The 27,026-nt window shown below is 32.4% G+C and overlaps 2 protein-coding genes and 1 pseudogene across 2 annotated transcripts; 2 read left to right on the top strand and 1 right to left on the bottom strand.

Moving 5' to 3' along the window:
- The first annotated feature begins 642 nt into the window (after window positions 1-642).
- LOC106430073 (ATP synthase gamma chain 1, chloroplastic-like) lies at window positions 643-2,309 on the top strand. The gene has a single exon (XM_013870849.3). The coding sequence runs from the start codon at window positions 988-990 to the stop codon at window positions 2,110-2,112; it is 1,125 nt and encodes a 374-aa protein (XP_013726303.2). The 5' UTR covers window positions 643-987; the 3' UTR covers window positions 2,113-2,309.
- A 4,413-nt stretch (window positions 2,310-6,722) lies between these two features.
- On the top strand, window positions 6,723-7,979 carry LOC106430047 (autophagy-related protein 8a). Its single transcript, XM_013870824.3, has 6 exons — window positions 6,723-6,864; window positions 6,979-7,032; window positions 7,243-7,298; window positions 7,367-7,419; window positions 7,495-7,613; window positions 7,711-7,979. Exons 2-6 carry the CDS (start codon window positions 6,996-6,998, stop codon window positions 7,824-7,826), a joined length of 381 nt encoding a protein of 126 aa, XP_013726278.1. The 5' UTR covers window positions 6,723-6,864; window positions 6,979-6,995; the 3' UTR covers window positions 7,827-7,979.
- On the bottom strand, window positions 7,860-11,253 carry LOC106430066 (annotated as a pseudogene).
- Between the last annotated feature and the right edge of the window lie 15,773 nt (window positions 11,254-27,026).

Here is a 27,026-nt window from a genome sequence, read left to right on the forward strand (position 1 = left end):
TTTGGAATCAAACACTTTAGTTTATTTTTTATTTCATTATAATCACAATATATCTTAAGTTATACATAATCTTCATAAAATATATTTACATTTTTAAGACAAAAATCACCTAAATGCAAATAAGCAATTTATCAAAATTTTAATATATTTAGAATAAAAGATATTACAGTTGAATTCATAGATGCTATCCAATTTACCCAAATGATAACTATATCGACTATAAAAACAACAAAACCGATTAGATATAACATATGTAAAATCATATGTATAATTAAACTAATATAATATTATTAATATAAATGATGCATACAATTATAAATTAAAAAAGTAAATAGCAATCAATTATTATAGTATATTTACTTTAGAAATATTCATATTCGTACATAAGCATGTAAAAATCACCTAGTTAAATTCTAAAAAATTAATAAAATTTCTAAAATTTATAATTTTTAGGATCTATGAAAATGCTGAGCTGGTAATAAATTATTTGGTTGGTGATAGAAATAAAATAAAATAAAAAGTGAAAGCAAACAAAAAATTGTTCATCTCAAAAGCTGTGTGATTATGACGTTGCAGCAGGAGATGCCATTCAAATCATGCATGTAACTAGGTACTACTATGTATGGTATTCAACTTCAGGAGATGTCTATCACTTGTTATCAGATATTTCCTCTCACTGGGAAAGACTACTCAAAGCTCGTAACCATTTGTTTGGCTGATAAACAAAAGAAAATCTGAAACCATCCACTTATACAACACCACGTCAATACAATAAGATGTGTCCTACGCTGAAGAATATAAAAACCTAAAGAAGAATAAACCTTATCTCCAAACCTCATCCATTACCATCTCTTCCCTCCACTCAAATACCTCTTCTTTCTTACAATCAAAGAACATAGATAAGGTTAAAGCAAAACAAATTCTAAACAAACAACAAAAAGAGAGAAGAAACATCTCTCCTCTGTTGGAACAAGAACATCAAGAACAATGGCTTGTACTAATCTAACAACAATGTGGGTTTCATCAAAACTATCTGTTTCTGATTCCTCTTCCTTGTCCTTCCGTTCTATTCTCAACCCACTTCCTCTCCCAAACCACAACTCATCTCCTTCAAGATCTTCCTCTGTCTCTCCAATCCAGTCCTCTCTTCGTGAGCTCCGAGACCGTATCGACTCAGTCAAAAACACTCAGAAGATCACTGAAGCCATGAAGCTTGTCGCTGCAGCAAAAGTCAGGAGAGCTCAGGAAGCTGTGGTCAACGGCCGACCATTCTCAGAAACCCTAGTTGAAGTTCTTTACAACATCAACGAACAGCTTCAAACCGATGATATAGATGTGCCCTTAACCAAAATCAGACCGGTTAAGAAAGTTGCACTCGTTGTTGTAACAGGAGACCGAGGATTATGCGGTGGATTCAACAACTTCATCATCAAGAAAGCAGAGGCAAGGATCAAAGAGCTTCAAGGCCTAGGTCTTGACTACACAGTCATTAGCGTGGGGAAAAAGGGAAACTCTTATTTCCTCCGTCGTCCTTACATCCCCGTCGACAAGTACCTCGAAGCCGGAACCTTACCGACCGCGAAAGAAGCTCAAGCTGTAGCTGATGATGTCTTCTCTCTGTTTATAAGCGAAGAGGTCGACAAAGTCGAGCTCTTGTACACAAAGTTTGTCTCTTTGGTCAAATCAGAACCCGTGATACACACGCTACTGCCTCTATCTCCCAAAGGAGAGATCTGTGACATTAATGGGAACTGTGTGGACGCTGCTGAAGACGAGCTCTTCAGGTTAACGACCAAAGAAGGGAAACTTACGGTTGAAAGAGAGACTTTTCGGACACCAACTGCTGATTTCTCACCCATCTTGCAGTTCGAGCAAGACCCTGTTCAGATTCTTGATGCTTTGTTGCCTCTGTATCTTAACAGTCAGATTCTAAGGGCTTTACAGGAGTCATTGGCGAGTGAGCTTGCAGCTAGAATGAGTGCAATGAGTAGTGCTTCAGATAATGCTTCTGATCTTAAGAAGTCGCTTTCTATGGTGTATAATAGAAAGCGTCAAGCTAAGATCACTGGTGAGATCCTTGAGATTGTTGCTGGAGCTAATGCACAGGCTTGATTTGTTTGGAACCTCTTTGATCATATATCATATATGAGCCGACTCTTCCTTCTTCTTTTTTTTTTGCGTTTTTGGTGTTATAATGTTTAATTTGTCAAGAACTCGTAATGATGTTTATAAATAATGCAGTTACAAGCATAATTCGGTTGTATTTGTTTTGGCCTTTCATTGGATAAATATTTTATTTATGTCGGAAATTTTGTGACTGAAGAGGTTTTGTAGGACTTTCATGAAATTTATTTTCTTTTTGTAACCAACTAGGTAGTGACCTTGCGCAAAATACTTTAAAATATTAATGTTACATAAATGCAATTTTCTTTAAAAAATATTAGTTATATATTATGGATTTTTGGGTTAATAAAGTTTAATTATTTTGGTGTATAACAAACTTTTATTGTATATAGTATATAGTTTAATATATGGTATATAGTTTATTATTGAAATTAAAATATTTATGTTTTTATATGGTATATAGTTTAATATAAAAAAATACTCCCTCCGTTTTTTTTATTTGAAGCTTTAAGATTGTGCACATAGATTAAAAAACATTAAATTTTCTAAACAAAAACATCATTAATTGTTTACCAAACTACAATTTAACCAATAATAAAATAGAAACTACAATATCATTGGTCACCTAGCATTAATTAGTAATATATTTTACATAGAAAATTGAAAAAGTCAAATAATTTGGAACAAAATATTTCATTTAAAATGTCAAATATAAAAAAAAACAGAGGGAGTATTAAAATAGATATACTTTTAATCTAATATTTATTAAATGATACTTCTTACTCATATGATTTTATAGTCATTTGTATTTTGTTATAAGGAGAACTAGATTTTGACCCGCGCTTACAAAGCGCGGGATATTTTTCGTTTAAAAATTTATTAATCCATCTATTTGTTCACTAATATTTTAGGCACATGTGTTCAATTTTCAGTTCGACTGTAATTTGTTATTTTTATGGTTTTCAGTTTCAGTTGTGATTTTGTTTTTTTCGAATTAAAAAATATAGGGACCATTCGATTATTTGTAAATTTAGGTTTGGTTTCAGATTAATTAGTTTAGCTCTCAGTTTGATTGTGATAAAATATTAAAAACTCGATAAAGTTTCAAGTTTAATTTGGTGCTGGTTCGGTACCTGTTTTTTGGATAATACGGTTAAAAATCACATTTTTGTATTTTTTTAAAAAAAATCGGCTAAATTTAAATATTTAACATATAATATTCTTGTGATTTTGTTGTATTGAGAAATCCGTATCTTACATAGTAATATTTCTTATCTTTTGTAAATCTATTTATATTGAAGTTGATTTTAATAATGAAAATAAATTATATTTAAAACTCTTACAATATATAATAACTTCCGGAAAACTATCAAGATTTTTTATTTTAAAATTAAAATTTATTATACAAAATAAGAACCATTTTAAATTAATTCATAAAAATAACCATTTTGATAAGAACAAAAATTATCCATGTTTATGTTAACGAATATAAAAAAAAAGTAAAAATTGAGCTTTAAAGCTTATAGGATCAAAAATTACATGAAGGGTTACTGGTAAGTTGAGCTTACAAATCAACACCAACTTTTGTTTTCTATAACTCAACCCAAAACATGTCTAAGTATCCTAAAACCGACAAAAGAGAATCTTAGGTTTTAGGAGAAAGTTGAGGGATCTTTTTTTTATTATCGAATATCTCTATCTTTTAAGATTAGTATTTGGAAAATTCAGTTACCATGTCAAACAGAATATATTCTCTGCGTGTTCATCAAATTAATTTTGTTAAATCGGAAAATCTTGTTTCTATATATTATTTTTTGAATTTATTGTATGTAACAATTAAAAAACGATGGATAAATTAGCTTACAAATACAGGAAATGGGCTTAAAAAGGATAGATAAATTGTTTAAATTATTGGACTGTTTTGTTTAGTTGGAGAAACATACTATTTCCTAATTTGTTAGGCTTTTAATTTCCGAAAACTATTAAAAACAATTAAAAAAAGTAATAGAATTTTTTGTAATTAATTGAAAAAGTTAGGGGTATAATCCTAAGAAGGATTCTGCTTTAATAGTATAGATTTAAATCATTGGTCACAAAATTTTCATTGTGTGATTTTTGATAGGCTTATATGGTCGTTTTTAAAAATTCAAAATATAATATATACAGAGAATTTAAATTTTTATTATATAATTAATTTGATTTTTTAATTTATTTTAAATATAAAATCAAACAAAAATGATAAATGATACACAATTTTTTTATCAAATCTATAAAATAAAATTTTTGAAATTTAATTTTGAAGAGTATATCTTATTTTTTAGTCTTGCAAGTTAAAATTGGATATTCTTTATATTTTATTTTAGTTAATTTGTTCTGGTAAATTTCTAAATATTTAGTATATATATGAGTCAGTTCCATTTTAATGATTTATTTATTAGTTTACCTTATTTGATGTTGAATTATATTTTGTATTGAAATAATCAGTTTTGGAAATTTGAACATATTAAAATAGTAAACTATAATTTTTTTTTTCATATTTTGATTGGTTATTTATTATCCTATGTGTATACTGTCAATGAATATTATCAATGATTTATAGCCGCAATTTATATGTAGTATATGTTATTTGTGAATTATTTTCAATAGCCTAAACTCTGAAAATCATGAGTTAATTTTATTTACTTATAATTTTTTAAAAGCTTTGCATTTTAAAATTAATTTTTATTTTGTACTTTGATTTAATGTTAAATTTCAAAAATATCATATACATTAAGTGAATTTATTTATAATGTCTTACTTTGGTCAATTTACTTTGTTTGATATTGGTATATATTTAATTTTTAAATGAATATTGTTTTGGAAATGTTGACATTTTTGAAAATAATTATTTGTCATAATATAATTGTTTGTTTTAAATCTCGTGTGGTCATCTTCCGTGACTTATAGCCTCAACTTTTATTTTATTACATAGCCTAAACTTTTATATAATATAGATTTATGTTAAATTTCCATATATTTAGTATATATATATATGAGTCAATTCCTTTAAATTATTTATTTAGTAGTTTGCCTTTTTGATATTGAATTCCATTTTTTATTCAAATAATAAATTTTGGAAAATTTAACATTAAAAAAATAATAAATTAAAATTATGATTTTTATATTTTGATTATAGCCTCAATTTTTATATAGTCTCAATTTTTATATAGTATAGATAGCAAAAATTAAGATGATGATTTTTCATAATTTGATTGGTGGTTTTAATCCTATATGAACGTTCCTAGTGGCTTATATCCTTAACTTTTATATAGTATATAAACCAAAATTTTAAAATACTGTCAAAATACATTTTTAAATTAATTATTATTTTGGTAATTTTAAGGTTATTTTTCAAAATTATGCGATATATTAAGCTAACTTATCTATGATGTTTTTACTTTTGTAAGTTTTCCATATTTGATAATGGTTTATTTTTTATTTGGAAATAAATAACTTTTTGGAAATTTTGACATTTTAAAAACTGATAAAATAAATTAATGATTTTTCATAATACGATTGGTTGTTTAAAATCATAATTTATAGCCTTAACTTTTATATACTTTTTGATCAATAATTATTTGCTGAGTGAATTGAATTAAGAACTTGTGAGAAATCACCTTGTAACTTGTTTTGTCGTTGATGACCAAGAAGTTCTTAATCTTATAGACTACATCAGCCTTTAAATCATCTTCATAGCATCCTATACGATTAGCTGGTACGAAGGTGTGGGATTGTTGTTCCCTGTAAAAATTTGTGTCAAACAAACAATGTCGTGCTTATTAAATTTTAAATTGAAAATGTCTAAATAAAAAAAAATTATACTTTTTGATCAATAAAAAATAACTCGAGACCCATAAGCAAACCACCCTTGTTGATGTTACGTGCTTCCCAAAAGTGAACCACTCAATCAAAAACTTCATTTTTATTCAAACCTTTTCTAAAATAATTGAAAACTAAAGAAGTGGCATACGCAACCATTGTGTAAATATCTATTTTTTCTTTTCAATATTTCTCTCTTTCTCAAAGTAAATCTTGAAAACTTTTAGAACTTTAGACAATTATTTATAGTCATCCAATACTTTATAAGTTGGAAAGTTTCTTATTTTATTTATTTAGTGAGTTTCCCTTTTAGATGTTTTAGTAATATACATAAATTTGAAATCATGACATTTGAAAACTAACTATTTTTTATTAGCCTACTTTATTAGATAATATACATTTTTTATTAACATGTAATATAGTATTTAAGGATATGTTTTAACTTTTAAACTTTTGTTTTTTTAAATCTAATAATTATATATCAACATTAAGTATTAAAAATTTGGAAATCATGACATTTTAAAACTAATAATTTTTTATTAGCCTAATTTATTAGATAATATACATCTAATAAAAATGTTGAAAACCATCTTTCAAAAAAGTAAATCGTGATTAGAGTAAGATCCAAAACGCCCAGCAAGGATCCATATAAAGGCCCGCCCAACAAACGCCGACCATAATACTGGTGCTGACGTAAGACAGCGTCGTAATATCCAAGATAATTAAAAATAAAAATAAATAGTAAAAATCCAAAGTTAGGGTGCCGTGTAGGAAACAATCACTAAACCCTAAATACATTCTTTAAATATTCTCTTCCTTCAGGCTTTGATCACCGAACCCTAGTTTCTCTCGATCATCGATTCGCTTCTTCTTCTTCTTTAGGTATTTGTTTGATTTCGCCTCTGTTCTATCAATTACATATTCTGGGTTCCATCTCGATTTCGCCAAAAAGGATAAAGATTTGTTTTTTTTTTAATTCTTTCGTAATAATCGCAGATACTGATCGAATCGCCATGGCAAAAAACTCCTTCAAGCTTTCTAACCCTCTGGGTAAGTTCCGTTGTTTCTCCTCTCTCTTGCTTTATCGTTAAGCGTTTATTTTTCTTGTTTGATTCTAAACGATTGTGGTACGATTCTGATCTTTGTTATAATGAAACTCAAATTTGGATTAGCTTATATAACTTTTGAATATGGTTCTGATTTGATCTTTGATGCTCGTTTCTACGCTTGTGTTTGATATAATGGTTTTGTTTCTCTCAGAGGTGAGAATGGCTGAATCTACTCGTATCAGAGAGAAGTACCAAGACAGAGTTCCTGTATGTTTCCTTGAGCTTTGATTAGTTCTTTCAATTACATATTTGTTCTGATTAGAAACTGAATACAGGTGATTGTGGAGAAAGCTGGACAGAGTGATGTTCCTGACATTGACAAGAAGAAGTGAGTACATATGTCACATATTGATTATTGATTCTTAGCTTGAAAAGCTGTATCTGATTTTGGTTCTTCTCTTAGGTATCTTGTGCCAGCTGATCTAACCGTTGGACAATTTGTGTACGTTGTGCGCAAAAGAATCAAGCTTGGAGCCGAGAAAGCGATCTTTGTCTTTGTCAAGAACACGTTACCTCCAACTGGTAATTAAAGATTGAGACTTTTCAATATGTTCTGAATCTTCAACTTGTAGCCTTCCTGTCTTGACTTGGTCTCTCTTTTTCTTGTTCTTATCAACAGCTGCATTGATGTCTGCAATCTATGAAGAACACAAAGACGAAGATGGGTTTCTCTACATGACATACAGTGGAGAGAACACGTTTGGATCTGCCTCTGCTAATATTGCTCTGCCATGACTTACTTTGATCTTCTCTGTGATGCTCTGATTGTACATTCGTTTTCCCCTCTAGCTTCTTTCGCTCCGATAATGGATTTTTCTTTCTGTGGTTTTCACTGGATTTGAACAAATATTCTATTTTCAGTTAATTTGAGACTCTGTTTACATTGCTTTTGTTTCCTCCGTTTCATTCTTCTATCTTGACTCACTAGTCACTAGTCAACTAGTGCTCTCTATGGTCATCTCTGTTAGTTACACTTCATGATAACTGAGTAGAAATCACAAATGATTTGAGAGAGAGTATGTACTCTGGTTCTGATTCTTAAAATCACAAATCTTTGTAATTGAGGATAATTTGACATCAATGTGAAGAAACAAGAGCTTAATTTCACTAATAACCACGAGTTTACATTGAAAAATCTTCACTGTAGTACAAAAACTCAAGCTTTGTTGCACAGTGGATGGATCGGATCTCTAATGTTATGAAGTGTTCTTCAAACACTAACTTCCATCTGTTATAGCAACCAGGAACGAAATGAGAAGGTTCTTCTTTGATCTCTCTTTCTCATGGAAATGTCAGACTGGTTTGGCTGTGATCTACCGGACAAGATTAAAGAACAAGGTCAAAGAATCAACATCTCTCTTCTCAGATGGATCCTTGATCGGTCTTGAAGAGTTCTTGGGGAAGACAAGTATGGTCGGGAAGCTACCGAGCTGTAACTCCTGCTTAGCAAACTCCTTCTGGTCCCCATCAGCTCTGAACTTCACAACCTTGACTCCACTTCCAGCTAACTTATCAGCCAACTCAGCATACGACAAAAGGGACACCAAGGAGCATACAACACAACAATCCATGGATCCTTTCTGTTCTCCAACTTCATCAGATTCTCAACTCCTTGTCTGCTCAAAGTCACAAAACTCTCACTTAAAGATATCTGCAACTACGGCTTTCGATTCACCATTTAAATTGTTACCCTCACCATCTCCCTTCTCTCTCATTTTGTCCCGGTAAAACCGCTCTTGTGCACGGCTCACAGCCGATGGAAACATACCGCGTGCAATGTGTTAACCGGAACGTCCATAGCCCTCAAGAAACTCCACACATGGTTCCTTTCAACATTAGCAACCGGATTCCACTTCACCAAACTACCAGCTCCACCATCCAAACCTTGGAAAACCGGATCAACCTGAATAGGGGTGTCAATTGGTTGGGTCACCCATGGGCTAACCCATTCCAAACAAACATGGGTGGGTGATGGTCATACCCAAATAATTAATGGTCCAATTGGGTTAAAGACCCACTTTGCCCATGGGTTAACTGGTCCAAACCAAATGGGTGTTGGGCTGGCCCAAAAACTTAATTTCTAGGGTTTAGAGAATTTGGGAAAAAATAAATCAGAAATAATTTTTCACGTTTCTTTTCTTCTCTCTCGCGATTCTTTCTGCAACCAACGATTTTCTCCTCCCAGATTTCTCTTCGTCTACTGTTCTTGTGTTCATCAATCCATACGATTCTCTCTTCCCTCCCATCGATTCCCTTCTTCATTTCTCTACAATTTCAGGTATGATTCGATTTTAGCTCTGATCTCGCGATTTTAGTTGTGGGTGTTGTGGGTTTTGTGTGTTTTGTGGATGATAATCTCGTTTCCATTGTTTCCATTGTTTACTCTAGTTCTGATGATGATGATGAATCGTTTAGAATATTGTTTTGTTTTGGGTTCAGAAACGATGCACACTTGAGATTTGGTTTTGGGTTGACGTGTATTGTATTTCTCTTTAAATGCAGGTTTCGTTTCTGCTCGGAGTCATCCCTGTCTTCATAGCATGGATATACTCAGAGTTTCTGGAGTACAAGAGGTCTTCATTGCACTCTAAAGTGTATGTATTTGGGGAATATTATTTGAATTGTGTACTTATTTATACAGCTCTCTTGTTATGTGTGTAACTTGACAGTTATTCTTTACCTGTTACTTGCAGTCATTCAGATAATAATTTGGTTATGGCCTTTTAACTTTGCTTTGTGATTCTTTGCTGGTTGTTTGTGTAGGTTATTGAGTTAGACTGTAGCAAAGCAATACTCTGCTCGGCAAAGGATACCTCCACCTCCTGAAACTGCAGAAAAACCCTTCAGAGCCTTAATCTTTGACAGGTATCTACTAGCTTTAGGAACAAAACTCAGAGAAGAAATGGTTATGCTATAGATTAGATAAGCAAGCTTTGGTGATCTTTGTCATGTTCTCTGGTAGATTTAATATGTATTTGCTTGTGTGTGGGATATTTTGGGAAATGAATCAGGAGGTGGAATGGGAAATAATTTGAGAATTTTGATAAAAATTTTGATAAAAATTTCTATAATTTTAGATTGAGTTTATACAAATTTTCTATAATTTTTATTTTCTATAAGTATATAAGTTTGTAAATTGAGTTTACAATAATTGATTATGAACAAAATTGAGCTAATTGTTAAAAAGAATAATAATGGGTGGTCTTGGGTTATTTCCAATGGGTATGGGCTAACTTGGGTGTGGGTGTTTTTGGGTATGGGTATTAAATGGGTGTGGGTGTTTTTGGGTATGGGTGTTAAATGGCCCAACTGTACACACCCATTTGGGTGTGGGCCGCCCAACTTGACATCCCTAAACCTGAACAACGGGATTCTCAGGCCATGTCCCCGGAGACTGATCTTTCCTCTGACCAGTGATCCAAGCTCTTAAACCCACGCCTCAAAGGTCTCACCTTTCGAACACGGCAACACTCTTGATGACCATCCTCATAGAAAGAGAACAAACCCTTGTTCCTAACCAAACCTTGAACCTCAACAGAGTCAGGAAACATAAACTCAATCCTTATCCCATAGTGTCTCTCCACCTCATCATAAGTCTCAGGGTTCGAACTCCATGTATCCAAGCTAAACACTCTCTGTATGGTCTCCCAGTTAAATGAGCATACTCAATTAGAGCAACATCTTCTGCAAACACAAGAAAACAAAAGAATCAGATTAATCATAATCATATCATGGGACCAATCTGAAAATGTAATATCTACCTAATTGCGATGGCAATATGGTTCCCGAATGTCTCGAGGGCTTTATCCATAATCTCAAGAGGTGAAGCATTCTCTAGCATCACGGAATGGAGTTGTGATACTGTAGAGTTCTTCCAAGACTACTACCATGGTCTATCTTTTATTAGCCGGAGAAGATAATGTCAAGTTTCAATAGATAATTACAAAGATGAGAAAAATTGGAACATTTTTGCAAAGAGATAATTTGGGCCCAAAAATAAAATAGGAAAAGAGCGACCGACTTTAAAGACATACTAGATTTTGATCCGCGCTTAAAAAGCGCGGATTTATTTTTGAAATTAAATAAATTCTTCTTATATAAGAGATAATGTATAGGTTTGAGTAGGGGTGGGCGTTCGGATACCCGTTCGGGTTCGGATCGGGTATTTCGGATTTTCGGGTATTTCGGTATAGAGGTGTAGAACCCGTTCGGGTATTTCTGTACTTCGGGTCGGGTTCGGGTATTTTAAGTTCGGTTTCGGTTATTTCGGATCGGGTTCGGATATTTAGATTTTGAAGAAAAAAAAATGAAAATTTTCATTTCTCAAATTTCTTGTATTTAAATATATAACTTTTCACTTAACTTTTTTTTTATTTTTAATAGATTGCATGGTTAATAGATTTGGACATAATATTTTCAAACTAAAAAGACATTAATTTGGTTATTGTTTTTAAATTTTGGATGTAACTTTTTGTTAATTGCTGAAATAAAAAGTTTGACATGCATTTTAAGCGAATAACAAATCATCTTCTACGTAATTGTATGTATATCATATGAATTTAAAGTATGTGTAGTATCAATATAAATATTTTATATAAAATGAAAGATGTAAACTATAAATATAAGGTTAATTATCATATGTTCGGTTATTTTCGGATATCCATTCGGGTTCGGATATTACCCGTTCGGGTTCGGATATCCAATCTCTCCTAATTCAATACCCGTTCGGATATTTTGCTACTTCGGTTCGGATTTCGGTTCGGGTTTTTCGGATCGGGTTCGGGTGCCACTTCGGATTTCGGGTAAAATGCCCACCCCTAGGTTTGAGTACATTTATCCGAGTGCACTGAACTGTACCAAACTGGGGAAAAAAATCAAAATTAAACTAAATTTCATAAATAATCGAGCATAGAAAAAATAGAAACCAAAGTAAAGACCAAATGAGTACTTAAAATTTTAAAATACAAATTATATACCTATTAAACATAACTAAACTATTAAAAATTTATACTATTAATAGAATTATATGTGGTACTGATCACATTTAAATAATCTATCATATATTCATATGGATTTATTGTTAGAGCAAATTATATAATAGATTATGAGAGAATAATAAATGAATTTATTTAAATTATGTAAAGTATTTATATAGTTAGAGAAATATAAGTTAAGACCAAATAAATAGTTAAGTCTAACGAAATGGTCCAACAACCTTTTTTAAGTAGGAGTGATTCCCTTTTAATAGTATAGATATAAGAGGGGCTAAAGTAATGAGCACAAGGACGATGCTTGAGACTCTATAATTCTCCGCACTTAGAAACATTAGTCTTATTTTTCAACAAGTTTGGTTTCTATGACTGGCACTTGATTACTAAACGAACTCGTCCATGCAATTTGATCTCTTGTTCCACTCTCTTAATTGAACTACGTTTGGCTTGATCCTCGAAAGGGGTATGTAGGCAGCCTTTCATAAGGTCCAGTTCGAAATCTTTTAAACCTTTTTCGTCTTTTTCGTCTATTGCTAAGCGAGTTGCGGCCACATAGGTTTTTCTCCACATAGGTAGTAATACTAGCAAGCTTAGTCTCGTTTTACCGTTTGTGTTATACGATTTCCTTTGTAATCTCGTTTCCAGACGAGCTTCATGTATGCTTTTGTCTCTGAAACGCTCATACGCAAATTCCAAATAAAGATCTATTGTTTTCAAACTCGTTTTGTTATCTTTCATATTTTCAGCATTTATTTGGTCACTTGTCGTCGGCTCTCATAAAGAATCCGGACCTCAAGGAAAGTAGGGTTTTCTTTGCTCTCCTCCGTTAACAAAAATCGACGATGTGAATTTTGGTTTCCACAATTTGGCGCTAGAAGGGGAGGAAGGATTACTCTTACTCACACAGCTGCAAAACGCTTGATCAAAACAGTGTCTAAAGACAAACTCGCAGCTCGCAACAACACTGGTAAAACAATTCTAGTAGTGACTGATCCTATGGCCAACGCTTACGCAAATGCCGCAATGCTCGAAAAACTCGAAAACCTAGTCACGACTTTTCGCCACAGGAAGAGCACGAATACAAGCTCGTGATTTCTATGTCTAAACAGAAAGGGAAATGATAAAATCTCTTGAAGTCCGCAAGAACTTGTCTCATTACCGAGTCAGAGAAATCTCAACAAGTAGGGATTTGACCGAAAACGGTTTTCCGTGATTTTCTCGGAAAAATAAACATGTTCTCCTGAAAACCCTGGAGAAACCCTTGATTCCTCGCGGAATAGAAGCACAAAAAATCGGCTTGCCAATTCCCCACTGCTGTGATTCTTCCGAATAACTTTCAGATGAACAAAGTTGATTTCTTTTGAATCGCTCGAAACCTAAAACAGTTGACAAAGACCAAACTAAGAAAAAGGGGAATGTATCCCTCACTGCAAAAACGTTTTCTGAAACCTAAGATTTCGTAAAAATTCTAGCGTCGATTCTATAGTAACATATTCAGAGAATTCAAGATAATTGTCACCTAAGCTTACTTCACCTAAGCTCCCTCGGATCAATCCTATGGAAACCATAAAATTTCTGATTGAGTTTAGTAGTGATAATTAAGCTCCTAACAGCGAGTGTTTCTGATCCAGGAACTAAATTTGCCGAACAGCCGCAAAACATGAGTTTTCCGGCTCTCCTACAGCCAAACTCGACGAACACTTTACAGAACAAATTTCATGAATTTAAGCTCGACGAACATTTTATAAAATAACTTTTGAAAAATCAAACTGGATAACGTTTTGTGGAATAACTTTCGTAAAATTAAGCTCGACAACATATTCAAAACAACTTTCATAAGATTAAGCTCGGCAATATTCTATGAAATATCATTCGTAAAGTTAAACGAGACACTATTTCACGATACAATCTTCAAAGAGTAGATTTGACAACATTTGCGAAATGACTCTCGTAAATAAAAATTAAAAAAAAAAAACTCGACAACCTTCAAGAAGCCAAACAAGATCGAAACAATAAACGGAAACACGAAGACAATAAGAGCTAGGGCAGGACCAGTTCGCTCGAAGCTTTACGAACTGAGCACCCCACCCGAACAACATCGTGTCCATTGTTTCTTTTTCCCAATCGCCAAATTCAGCCTTCGTCGATTCATCACCTACTTCTCCCCACTTTGTTTCAAAAATTTCGTTAAATTCCTTTTGTAGAAAAAACACAATCCAGTTTTACAAAATTCTGCCACGTTGAGTCGAAAACATCTATTCATAAACATTCGATAGATTTTTGATGATTTACAAAGCACACTTGGTTAATTTAGTAAACCCATCAGTCAGAACACACAAAGAGAAGGAGAATGAAGAAGACGCAAATCCGGATCTCCAATAAGACTAAGGTCAGAAGAGACGAAGAGAAGGAGAATGAAGAAGAGGCAAACCCGAATCTCTGATAAGACTAAGGTATGTCCGACATAGAAAATATTATCAGAGTTGGAATTTTTTTAGAAAAGGAATCAAAATGTCTTAGAAACTGCCGTAAACTTTAGAAAACTTAAAATTTAGGTGGATAGTCTAGCAAGCTAAATTTTAGGCGGTGTTTTCCAGTCTTGTATTGTTGTTCCTTAACTGTGAAGTCAAAACTTACAAACCGATCTAATCTCTCGTACAACCTAGAAATTATCGCCACGCGTTCGAGCGTAGTCATCTCACAATAAGCATTAAACCCTAAACCTAAATGCTAGCTTCATTTCGAAGACTATGAATCTATTGTGTAATCCTAGAGTCTATGTGGATTCGATCCCTAAGTATTACATCTGAACCTCTTATTTGAGAGAGTAATTTACTCCTTAGGGTAATTTGAGTGATATCAAGGTGATTTGGCTAGTAATGTGGAAAGCTGGGACTTGCTGGAAAACAAGTCTCCATCTCTTCTATGCGCTTGTTGAACCATGTACCAGTGAAGTCTCGCATTGCTTCATCTTCTCTGCGCCATTTGTCCTTCATTGTTGCAGATGCATTCTCTATCTTCTGCAATCTTTCTCTGAGACTCTCAAGTTGGAACAAATTCCTGATGAGGGTGGCGTATGCGTCGTTTGAGATCTTCTCTCCATGGTTATTTGTATCAGACATGTCTGATTTTATCTTTGGTACTAGTCTCCCTCGGGTTGCTGGTGTAGATTCATCGGTCGATATGTTGTTGTGTCTGTCGATCGATGTTGATGCCTCTGGTCGACGAGTGATGTATCTCTGAATCTCTACTAACTCCCTCTGTATTGCTTCCATCTGAGAAGTTGAAGAACTCATTGTAAGGTCCAATCGGAAGTATATATCATCACATCTCCTATCAAGCCCCTCTTCTGTTGATTCCAGAGTTTTGTAGATCTCTTCTACCAACTGATCAATCTCTGCTGTGGTGTAGGAATCTGGTTGAGACTTCATCGGATTTGAATGTGGTGGGTTTGTCGTCGATCGATATTGAGAGTTTTCTTTCGATCGATGCTGGTGCAGTTGCTTCGGCCGCACGCTGTGTTTGGATTTTCGCTATGTCTTGGTTCATCTCCTCCATGCAAGTAGTCAACCAACTGATGCTATCATTCAGTGTGTAGTAGACACCATCAAGCTTCATCTGGAAGTCACCTTCATTCTTTTCTTGGGCTCCACAGACTCCATAAAACATCTCATTGATCTCATCTTTGGTGTAGATCTCTGGTACTAGCTTAGTCTGTGTGAATGACCTAGCATGCTCTGGAAGACATATGTAGCTGTACTTATCCATTGAGGCTATTTCCAGAAGACTTCTGATATCATCATTGGATACTCTGATGATGGGCCCATCTATATCTCTAGTATGTCCATCATCATATATGTAGACTCCATATTCATCCTTCTCCTCCAAGTGGAAACTCCTTGTGCCATCACAGTCATATGCTCTTTTTCCAAACATTGGGCATCTGTCGATCGATGATGGGTTCTCAACGTCGATCGACGGTTGAGTATGATGTCGATATTATGCTTGAAACAATTGTCTCTGCCACTAGCGTCTGCTTGATGTTGATATACTTTATCACGTTCTCGCATGTTTAGAAGTTTCTTAGTACTAAAACCCTCATGAAGCACGTCTGTGCATGGTTGAAATATTGTTGTCTCTACTGCAAATCTCTCGTGACAGTGATCATATGCCCAACTTCCAATTGAGTAATCTATATCTGATACATGGTCGACTCCAGTGTCGATAGACGGGTAGTAAGCAATGTCAGTCGATGCTCGTTTGCAACTTGTCTGATGAAGATGAGTGTCGATCGATGTTGGGAAGCATCCGTCGATCGACGTCGCATTCCTTTTCCAAGAGGAATGGTGGAGAAGTCTATCTTCCTCAAAAAGAATGGCTTTGTACTCTATAGCTCGTTCCTCCTTATAATCTTCATCATACTCCTCTGTCTGAGGGTAGTAGTGTGCATCACCATGGTGCGATTGTAGTAGTCATTCTCCCAATCGTCTGGACTACTGTCGATCGATTTTTCCTTATGAATGTCAATCGATTTTTTATTGGCAGTGTCGATCAATGTGGCGGTGTAAGTTTCGATCGACGCCGAATATTCTGTCTCATACTTAACTCCACAGTGGCATGCTGCGATGAGTTCTAGATCATCAATTCTTCTGGAGGACGTCTGTGGCTTCATGAATGGAATATGACTGTAATGGGTATGTGGATCTATGAACGTCAGGCACAACTGGTTGGTTTGCATGTTACACACTGCTTCTAATGTTGACAAGATGGCTCTCCCAAGCAATATAGAAGAGTTCCAGTTTAGCTTGATATCCAAGATATAGAAATCAACTGGAACTAGGGCATTACCAATCTGCACCTCAAGGTTTCTTACAATTCCTCATGAGCTTTCTCTGAGAACAATCCACAAAAGTGAACAAGGCTCCACTTTCAGACCCATATGGTCTGCCATAACCCTAGGTAGGATGATGACTGATGCTCATGTGTCACACAGTGCATGTGAGAACTCAATACCCTTCACGTACATGGTATTGCAAACTTCCCAGGATCACTCTTCTTCTTCAGTGTAATCATATTCTTCATCTTGTCTATGGCCTCATAGAACATTCTCCTAATGTCCTCTTCAGTTTCTATGGTCTCTTTGAAGAACATCCACAATATGTGGGTAAAATAGGCTTCCTCGAGTGGTTTCTCTACAGGAATCCTGAAGACTCTCTTTTGGAAATTTTCCATCTCCTTCTCATTAGCTGCCCTTTTCAATTGCTTAGCAATCTTTCCTTTTCTCTTCTTCAAGGTTCTTCCCATAGGTGCCTTATCAACTTCCATAGGCTCTGCTGCATCATCTGAATCTGTGATGGTGGTCTTTGGAGGGTTAGCTGAAGATTTGGGTTGTGGTATGAGTGCATTGAGACAGGGGACGTCTATCTTTGGTATCTACACTCGGTATGTGAGAGGTGTGCGTCGATCGATGTGCGCTATAGGTTCTGGTTGAAATTACCCCTAATTCCATAGAAATTTTTGTTTTCACTCTGGTTCCCAGAACCTTGGAATTCAGTTCCACCAATGTAGTTCACCTCTTCTTCTTCCTCTGCTCTACCCTCTGTGTCTACAACTTCTGCATCTTCAACCAAGCACACCAACTTCCTTAGAAGCTTGTGAACACTGTCCAGCTTTGCCTTCACCTCATCCATCTGATCATTCCCAAGGATGGTGGCAGACTTCTTCCTCTCAAAATCAGTGTTTTTGGTGCTGTTGCTAGATGCTAGGTTTTCAATGACCTTCATTACCTCTCCTGGATTCCTTGTGTTGAAGTTCCCATTGCTGGAAGCATCAAGAGCCATCTGGTACTGCACCGTGATGCCACTGTAGAAAGTACTGAGCAGTTGTACTTCATTGAATCCATGGTGTGGACAGTCTCTCTGATAAGACTTGAATTTGATCCAAGAGCCTTTGAATGATTTTGTAGGCTCCTGGGTGAATGTAGCAATCTTGCTCCTCAAGTCTTCAGCACGTGTTTCATCAAAGAAATTGCATGAGAATGCATTCTTAATATCGCTCCAGGATGTGAGAGATCCTGGTAGTAGCTGCTTAAGCCAATGCAAAACTTCTCCAGCAAGAGAGAACTTGAAGAGCTTGCATAGGAGATAATGTTCATGGACTCCTTTGACTTTAATAGCATATATCAGATCCTCGAACCTCTCCAGATGGTCCATAGGATGCTCGTGAGATAATCCATAGTAGGGTATTTGTCCCACGAGTGTGTAGTACTGCGCCTTCAACTCAAAATCCCTCTGAATAGTGGGAGGAAGAATGGATGATCTGTTGGTGTAGGACTGATATGGACAGTTGTAGTCAGCCAATGTCTTGGGGATTGCAGCCCCCTGAGCATTTATCCTCTGACCTGCTGCATTACGCAGATGACCATCATGGTCACGCAGGTCGCTATTATCATCTCGAACAAGTATCAGAGTCCGAACCATGTCTCGCGGCTCAGTATCGATCGATGTCTGGGATGGAAAATCGATCGATGTCGGATGGACGATGTCGGTCGATGGAAGATAAGTGTCTTCGGTCGACGGTGGTGAGCGAGTATCGATCGACGGGACTAGTGTCTAGGTCGACGGTGGTTGAACAAAATCGAGCGACAAACAGGTGTTGTTGTCGATCGATGAGGAGCACGCTTCTTTGCGGATCAAACACTACAAACTTGCAGGATCTGGTGAGAATAGTAGTTGGGTTTCCTTGTTGCTTCTAATACTGCTGGGCATGTACCTGAAAATCTAAGAAAAAAATTTTGTGTTAGAAACTTAACAAAAATTAGATCGAATAGGCGATCAAAGCTCCCCGCCAACGGCGCCAAATTTGATACTACTCAAACTACCCTAAGAATTGATTTATACTCTTTCAAATAAGAGGTCGAGTTGTAGTACTTAGGGATCGAATTCAAGAGAGCTAGGGAACCTAAGAAATCTAATATGATTTGTTAAGCTAGATGCTTTCAGAGATTTAAATGTAAATTGCAGTTTTATATTGAACAAGTGTTTGTTCAATAGATTGATTGAGGTTTTGGTGCTTAAAAAAAATAGTTAGACTTAGGGTTTTTATTCAGGAAACTTGAGATTATAATCTTACAGATGCCTAATGAGTTGCATGCATGATAATGTAAAGCTAAACTACTTAGTTAACAAGTCCATCAGTGTTCGCAATGTTTGGACTTGTCTATTAACTAGATATAATGATCTCAACTATCGTATGTCGATCAATAGAAAGTGTTGATTGATGATCCTATAGGGATATCGATCGATACACCTTTCGCTCTGTCGATCGATTATTCAACAATGATATCGATCGACGCGCTTCTAGTTAAGCTTTATGCATGAGTTGAATGAATGCTTACTAAGCTCACTAGATCAGCTCTCGCCTTACTCATAGCAAGAAATTTAGCTTAGTTAGAATGTTTTCAGGATGAGAATAAAGCTCTCGCTTTTATCTATCAATCCTAGGGCAAGTTCTAGGTAGCTAATCTAGAGACAATCATTAATGAACAATCCTAATGACAATTACCACAACTCAGCAATCTATAGTTGAGGCTAATCCCTCTTAACCTACTTAAACCCTAAAATCTAATAATGGAACTACTCAGACATGGCTAAGCAATTAATAACAGCAATTAGGTAAAAAAAACTTCATTAGAATAGTAAATAGATATTAATGGAGTTTCAATCACAAATTATAACTTTGGATCTTCTCTCCAATCTACCAAAATCCTAGAAAACCTTGCTGTAAAAATAATAAAACAAGAAATTTTTTTTTTGCCTCTAACATGGTGGCAAAGCTTATATAATTAGGTTAAAACTCGTCAGATGTAATCTTGTAAATTGGTGAAGACTTGTGCTTCAAGTTGGCTGTGACCAAACGGGCTTTCTGCGCGCTTCGCTGTCGATCGATGTCAAGATATGAACATCGATCGATTATTCTTCTCCAATATCGACCGATACTCGGTGGTCATCTCGGGTGCTTGCTACAAATATCTCCAAAATACTCCAAAATCATCATTTATCACCAAATCACTTCTAATCTTATAAATATAATAAATAAACTATATAATATAATAATTATTAGCAAAAACACCTATAAACCATGGATGAAAATGGGTCAAATCTATGGTCTATCAGAAGTCCTCTTGAAAAATTTTATCTCATTAACTGGAAACATCAATAAACATGAATATTTTTAACCTCATATTTATATTATGAAATACATTAAGAAGCCTCAATATTAAGTAATACACATGAGTTAACTAAAAAATCTTAAGAAGTCATTTTAAATTGGAAAAAATACAAGTTTAATAAACATTAACGTATAAGACGTCTACACAAGTCTTCTGTTTAGGCTATTTTTTAAATTACAAAATTACGAAGTAATGCTTCTTAAGAAGTTTTCTCTTGAGAAGTTTTTTTTTTCTATGAGCAGACTTCTTATGAAGTTATCTTATGTAAATTATTGGGTTGCTTTTTTATTTGGAAAAGTTCTCTATTATACTAGGAATTCTTCTTTGATAATCAAACTGATTTTGCAATTAAACAATATTTTGCAGAATTTCAACTTTTCCAAAGAAGACTTTCGAAGATTGAAGTAGACTTCTATATAATTTTTCTTATAGTTACATGAAATCTTCAAAAATCACAAGAAGCTAAGTAGATTAATTTTGCAATTGACCATGTTTGACTTTTTACGAGAATATTTCTATAGAAGTCTTCTTTTTTTTTTAAATCAAAGGTTTGATTAAAATCTAATAATGAAATTAAAGAAGACTTCTCAAAAAGTCTTCTAATTAATTAATTAATTTTAATATTAAATATTTTATTATTTATTTTTATTTGCAAAACTAACCTATGCAAACTTCTTACCACATTTCAGAGACTTCATGTGATCCATAGAAATCTACCTACACAAATTACTCAAAATTTCTGCTTATTGAATAATAATTTGTATAATTTTTTAAAATCCTTAGCTTAATTGAAATCACAGATTTCATAAATAAAATCTAATAAATAGGATTTAAAGTAATTTTAATGATAATTTATAACTAATAATAAATAAATAGAATTTCAATTCATCTCTTATGCTGGTATTTGAAAGTTCTTTTTAAAGTCAACTCTTTGTTCTTATCTTAAAAATTAAATTTTGGAATGAAGAGAAAAATAAAAAAACATTTTTTGAAAATCATAATTATTAAGAAGTAAATATATGAAAAAATTCAGTATCATCTTCATATTTAAAGTTGAAAGAAAATTTATTCAATATTATATACCATTTTAAATAATTGTTTTTTAAAAGATCAGACATCTCAATTGTCCACCAAATCTAAATCCTCCCAATACAACTTTTTCACTTATTTGCATATTCCTTAGATTATTTATAAATAATAAATAATATTTTAAACCTCTTTGTCTCTTTGTGTTAATATATTACCGAAAGTTTTTTTAATTAAACACCGAAAGTGATTTGAAGAGTTTTATTTCTTCCTAGAAATATCTCTTTTTAAAAAAAAACTGGGAAATATCACTTAATTATAAAACAACCTTTTATAGTAAACTAGGTAATAATCCGCGCCTTGTGCTGGATATAATTTTTTGTTTCGTTATTTTTAATAAAAAGACATGAAATCTGTTTAATCTGGATATTGGTTCTGTTTGAATTTTTTTTTTTTGGTTTTTAATCTTCTAAAATATAACTATTATTTTAAATTAATATTCATTTTAAATTTTTCGGTTAAAATGTTTGATATTTTGGTTTTTTCTGTTAAAAACCAAAAATTAATATTATTTATTTATTTTCATGTTAAGAATTTTAGATAGCCGTTATGTCGAACCAATAGTTTCATATTATAGTTTCTAAACAGGTATTAGTTTAAAAAAATAAAATTATTAAGACAAATCTTTCAGTACAATTTGGTCGGTAGTGAAAGAAATATTAAAAAAAATATTTCAGCTTTAAAAAAAAATTAGATGCTTCAGTTGTGCTGAATAATTAGTTACAAGGTACTCACATCAAGCAAGGTGCACATGTATGTGTATGTAAATTGTATATAAAAATAGTTGAAAAATATATAAATATATTGTTAATTAATATTAAATGACATTTTTGTTCAAAATAATACATGAAAGATAAAATTAAAATTAATTTAAAATAAAAAGGCCTTGACATTAGTCATTTTTTCATATAAAGAAAATAAAATAGTATCTGTAAATAGGGGTGGACACAGATCGAATATATGGGTAAGTGGAAGCATTCATGTCGATTTGATCTTTAGCCACCTAGATATTCGGTGACTCGGATATCCAAAATATTTTAGAATGTTAAAGAATATCCGATTTGATCCGTAAATAAAATAAAATTTTAAAAATAATTGAAAATTTTAATAATAACATTTGATTACAAAAATAAAACATTATTTCACTTTTCAAATTCTAGTACCTAATATAATAAATTTAATTCATAAAAATATTGTAAAACTGATATAAAGTATACTATATATAACATTTATATATAAATTTTTTACATATATGTGTATATATGCATATAACATATCGAATTAGATATATGTTCCTAAAAATATTGGTATTTGTGATTTGATTCTCTTTTGATATTGTATTTTAGTATTTGATTTGTTTCGTAGAGTTAGGATATCTAAATTTTTTGGTTCAAATCAAAACAGATAACAAATCGAATCAAAATTAATGAATATTTTGCTCAACTTTATCCGTTAAGAATAAAAATAATAATATATATATAGTTTGGCTTTTGATTCGTTATCTATTTCTATCTGAACCGAAAAATACAGAGTTTTACTGGAAACATGTATTTGAGTTTGATATTTAAAAAAAAACGCAAAGTACATATTGTGAACATATTTATGAATATAGTGTGAACGCTTTAGGATACATTTATTACACTTATTATCAAATCATTGTGAAGTTGTCACTTGTCTATTATAATGTGAATACATTTATTACAATGTTTTTTTTAATGTATAAGGGATTATTCTCGCATGATGGCATGGCTAACATATACATAAAACGCAATTTAAAGTATTTAAAAAAATACCAGTTCAAATACATTGTAACATGCATTTGCTCTCTAGCTAAGAATATAACTTAAAATAAAATAAAACTAACATCCTTCGTGGTGGACGTTGCCGGTCCACTATGTCAGTTTTTTTAAGTTCTGGGGGTAAGAATCTACATGCTTTATATTTTCAAATATTATTAAAAGTCATTCCTCATATTTTCGATAAAGTGACAAGCAATACTTGCGTTACAATGAATTAAAAAATGCAACGATATTGGAAAAACGTTATGATGTAGATATTTAATTATTCCAGCCAAGTGGCAATGCGTCTCTTAAGAGTTCCAGATTCTTTTTTGTCCTCGCATTTTACTAAATAGATGTTAAATTAGGATAAGACATACGTCTTTTGCGAGGCGAATTTATATAAAAATTATTTAGAAAATATCGCATAGAAAAAAAAAATTTAAACCTTTTATCGAATAAAACTTTTTGGCCCTTTAATTTTTTTTAAAAATTTTTTTGTTAATTATATAATTTATTTACTAACAAGCTGATCCCATTTAAAAAATATTTTAGGTCAAAACTTATTTATCGCATAAGAACCTAATGTTTAGGCCGAAGAATTTGAGGCCTACTATTTGGTTACAATAAAAATATGAAACCTCGATTTTATATCATAATTTAGCAATTTAAAAGTTAATTATGGTTATGAGAATTTTACGTTCATGTGCCAATCCTAAATATCTTCAATATTTTTTTCATTTTTGTGTCATTTTGGTTATTGCTCGATATAAATATTAATTTTTGAGTTTATTCTCATTTTGTTATTTTTTTTTAGCCTACGATTTAGAAAATGTTTAAGATTTAAAATTATTAAAGAGATACATACTTAGACCATCTCCAATGTATTTTGCTATTTTTGCCTCTAAAATAGAGAGAATCTCTATAATAGAGATGAAGTTTACTCCAATGTATTCCCTTATAATAGCAATCTTCAAAATATAGATTAAAAAATTGAGATTGCTATTTTTTTCCCTATAAATAGAGAAAAAAATTGCAATGTCTATTTTATAGAAATAAATAACAATGAGTTGGAGTTATTTTGTCTCTAAATGCTAGTACAGAGGCAATAATAGCAATGGATTGGAGATGCTCTTAAGTTAAGATCTCCGCGTTGAGCAGAATAAATATTTTATTTATTACTTATTTTATGTTTTTCTGCATATTATATTATGAAATGATCAAATAATAATTATATATTAAATAACTAAGAAATCAGTTAGTATTATGTAATAAATTAGCGTACACAATATAAACAAACGATCGCTCTTGTTTATTCGCAATCATTTTAGTGTAAATAAATCAAAACAATCAATCTCATCTATCGTATATGATACATAATTAAATTTAAATAATATTAACATATGTATATATATAGTGTATTTTTTTATCATGGATATTCATTAAATGAGGTTTCTACTCATATGATTTTATGATTATTTACAAATTTGTGTAACAAAATTTTACACGAACTATTTTTTTTTAATGTGAAATTTTTAGTTGTTTCAATAATTTATAATCATTTAAAAAAAACAATGAAGATTTCAAAATTAAAATATTAACTTTTCAGTATATGTTCAACGTAGATATCAAAATATAAGTATGTATTTTCATATGATGTATATAATTTAATTTAAAGGATATGAAATATATATATACTAACATAAACAACTATTAAAATAAAATTATATATTCATATGATTTTATAATCATTGTATCTTATTATAGAAAAAAATTTAAACCTTGATCACAAAAGTTTATGTGAGACTATTAACAGTTTTAGTAATTTATACTCATTTTGAAAAATTCAAAATACAACATATACAAAAAATTTAATTTTTTTAATATATGATTAATGTAATTATGTAATTTGTTTTAGTAATAAATAATTAAACAAAAATAATAGAAAGTATACAGATTGTTAGTAAATCTTTATTATTTAAAATCATTAATTACTATATATATCTTAATCACATTAAGTAATTCTATAGGTTTTATTTAAGGAAATAATTCAATTTGATAAATGAATGGTCCATAATGGACATGCTATATAATATAATATTACCTAGCAATTTAATTTTGGACTAACAAAATTCTCAATTGATTGTCAAACCGCCACGTAAGCAAAATTAACATTTAATTACGTGACAACTCAGCTGGACACTTTTAATTAATACAAATGACATGTTATAAGTTTTTAAATGTTTCTCTATTAATATATAGGGGATTCTCTTCTTCTTTCTTTGAAAAATGATACTCGCTTCTCACAGAAAGTAAAATACTAAAATTTTGAATTGTATTTAATTAATTATTTTGCTTATAGACAAAAATTGATTACAAATTTAGGATTTAACGGAGCTTGCATATTTAGTATTTTTAACATATTTGTATTCTACAAGCAGACACACATGTAGACATCAGGCCCGGCAAAACACTATGATATATGGCTTAATGCAAAAAACAAAATAACATATAGTTTTTAATATTTTTTTAAAAAATTAATTAAAACTAATTTTTCTATTACATAATATATACTTAATATTATATATGCAATTTAAATATAAAATTTTTAAAACAAAAATTTGGTATGGGCCCAAGGCAGTCGTACTGACCACCCCTTATATTCATCCGACCCTCATATATATAAATATTTATTTAATTACATTAAAATTAAAATTATTTAGCAAACCAGTTATAATAAAATTTTGATATTTTAAAAAGATAAGTATTTCTAAGTGTATGAAAATTTATTTTACAACTTTTTTTATTTTAAGTTTTGTATGTGTTTATTTTTGTTGGAGATAATTAATTTAGGAAGTCATTCTTTCTTATTTGAGAAGGATGTCGATCATTTTTTTCTCCTTAGACAATTTTCGACATGTCCTCCAGTACGTCAAGTGTGGGTACTATATAGGATTCCTTCAAATCCAATTTTTTTTCCAATTGGTTCTCTTTTTATTAATATGGACCATCTATTTTGGAGAGTTAACCCAAAAATGGAAGATCATCACTTTGCGTGGATATTATGGTACATTTGGAGGGCCGGAACAACAAAGTTTTCATTAACCTGGATGTTGATCCGAGGGAAACGCTCCAATTAGCAGAAGTTGAATCAACACTGTGGGCTGAAGCACATGTTATTAATGATCATAGGTTGACACGAGATGTACAGGTTAGGCCAGATTTAGGAACCACATGAAGATGGTGTTTCACAGACGGTTCTTGGAAAGACAAGGACATTTTTTTAGGACAAGGATGGTTCAGCACGTTGCCGGGGTTTGATGGTTTATTAGGAGCAAGGAATATAAGGGCATGCCTCTTACCTCTTCGTTCGGATATAGAGGCTCTAATTTGGGCAATGAAATGGATGAGAAACTTAAGGCAGTTTTAAGTTACGTTTGCGACGGATTGTTCTCAGTTTGTGAAGATGGTTTCAGAACCAGAGGAATGGCCAGCATTTGATAGCTACCTGCAAGATATTAAGCTTTTGCAACGCAGTTTCGTCAACTCAAATATTGTTCATGTTCCTAGTACGGAGAACATAAGGGCGGATAGCTTGGCACGTAGTGCTAGGAAACAACCGTCTTTCGTCGTGCACATGGACGCAGAGTTACCACTTTGGTTTATAGAGTCTACATGAGTCTGTAAACGTTTGCTGTAAAAAAAAAAGTCAATTTTCGACATTTGGGCCACGTTTTCCTCCCGCGTCCAGGTAACTTCTAAAGAGATATATTTCATATTTCAGGACATAGAAGGATTTAACCTAGATTTCAACTAAATGAACTTATAAAAAAGATTCCAAATATGAGGG

The sequence above is a fragment of the Brassica napus genome, chromosome A2 (genome assembly GCF_020379485.1).
Source record: "Brassica napus cultivar Da-Ae chromosome A2, Da-Ae, whole genome shotgun sequence".
Classification (NCBI taxonomy): Eukaryota; Viridiplantae; Streptophyta; class Magnoliopsida; order Brassicales; family Brassicaceae; genus Brassica; species Brassica napus.

Coding starts and splice junctions, on each gene's coding strand:
- LOC106430073 (XM_013870849.3), top strand. CDS start 988: ATGGCTTGTACTAATCTAACAACAATGTGGGTTTCATCAAAACTATCT.
- LOC106430047 (XM_013870824.3), top strand. CDS start 6,996: ATGGCAAAAAACTCCTTCAAGCTTTCTAACCCTCTGG. Junction 7,299..7,366: donor AGTACCAAGACAGAGTTCCT/GTATGTTTCCTT, acceptor AACTGAATACAG/GTGATTGTGGAGAAAGCTGG. Junction 7,420..7,494: donor CCTGACATTGACAAGAAGAA/GTGAGTACATAT, acceptor TTCTTCTCTTAG/GTATCTTGTGCCAGCTGATC.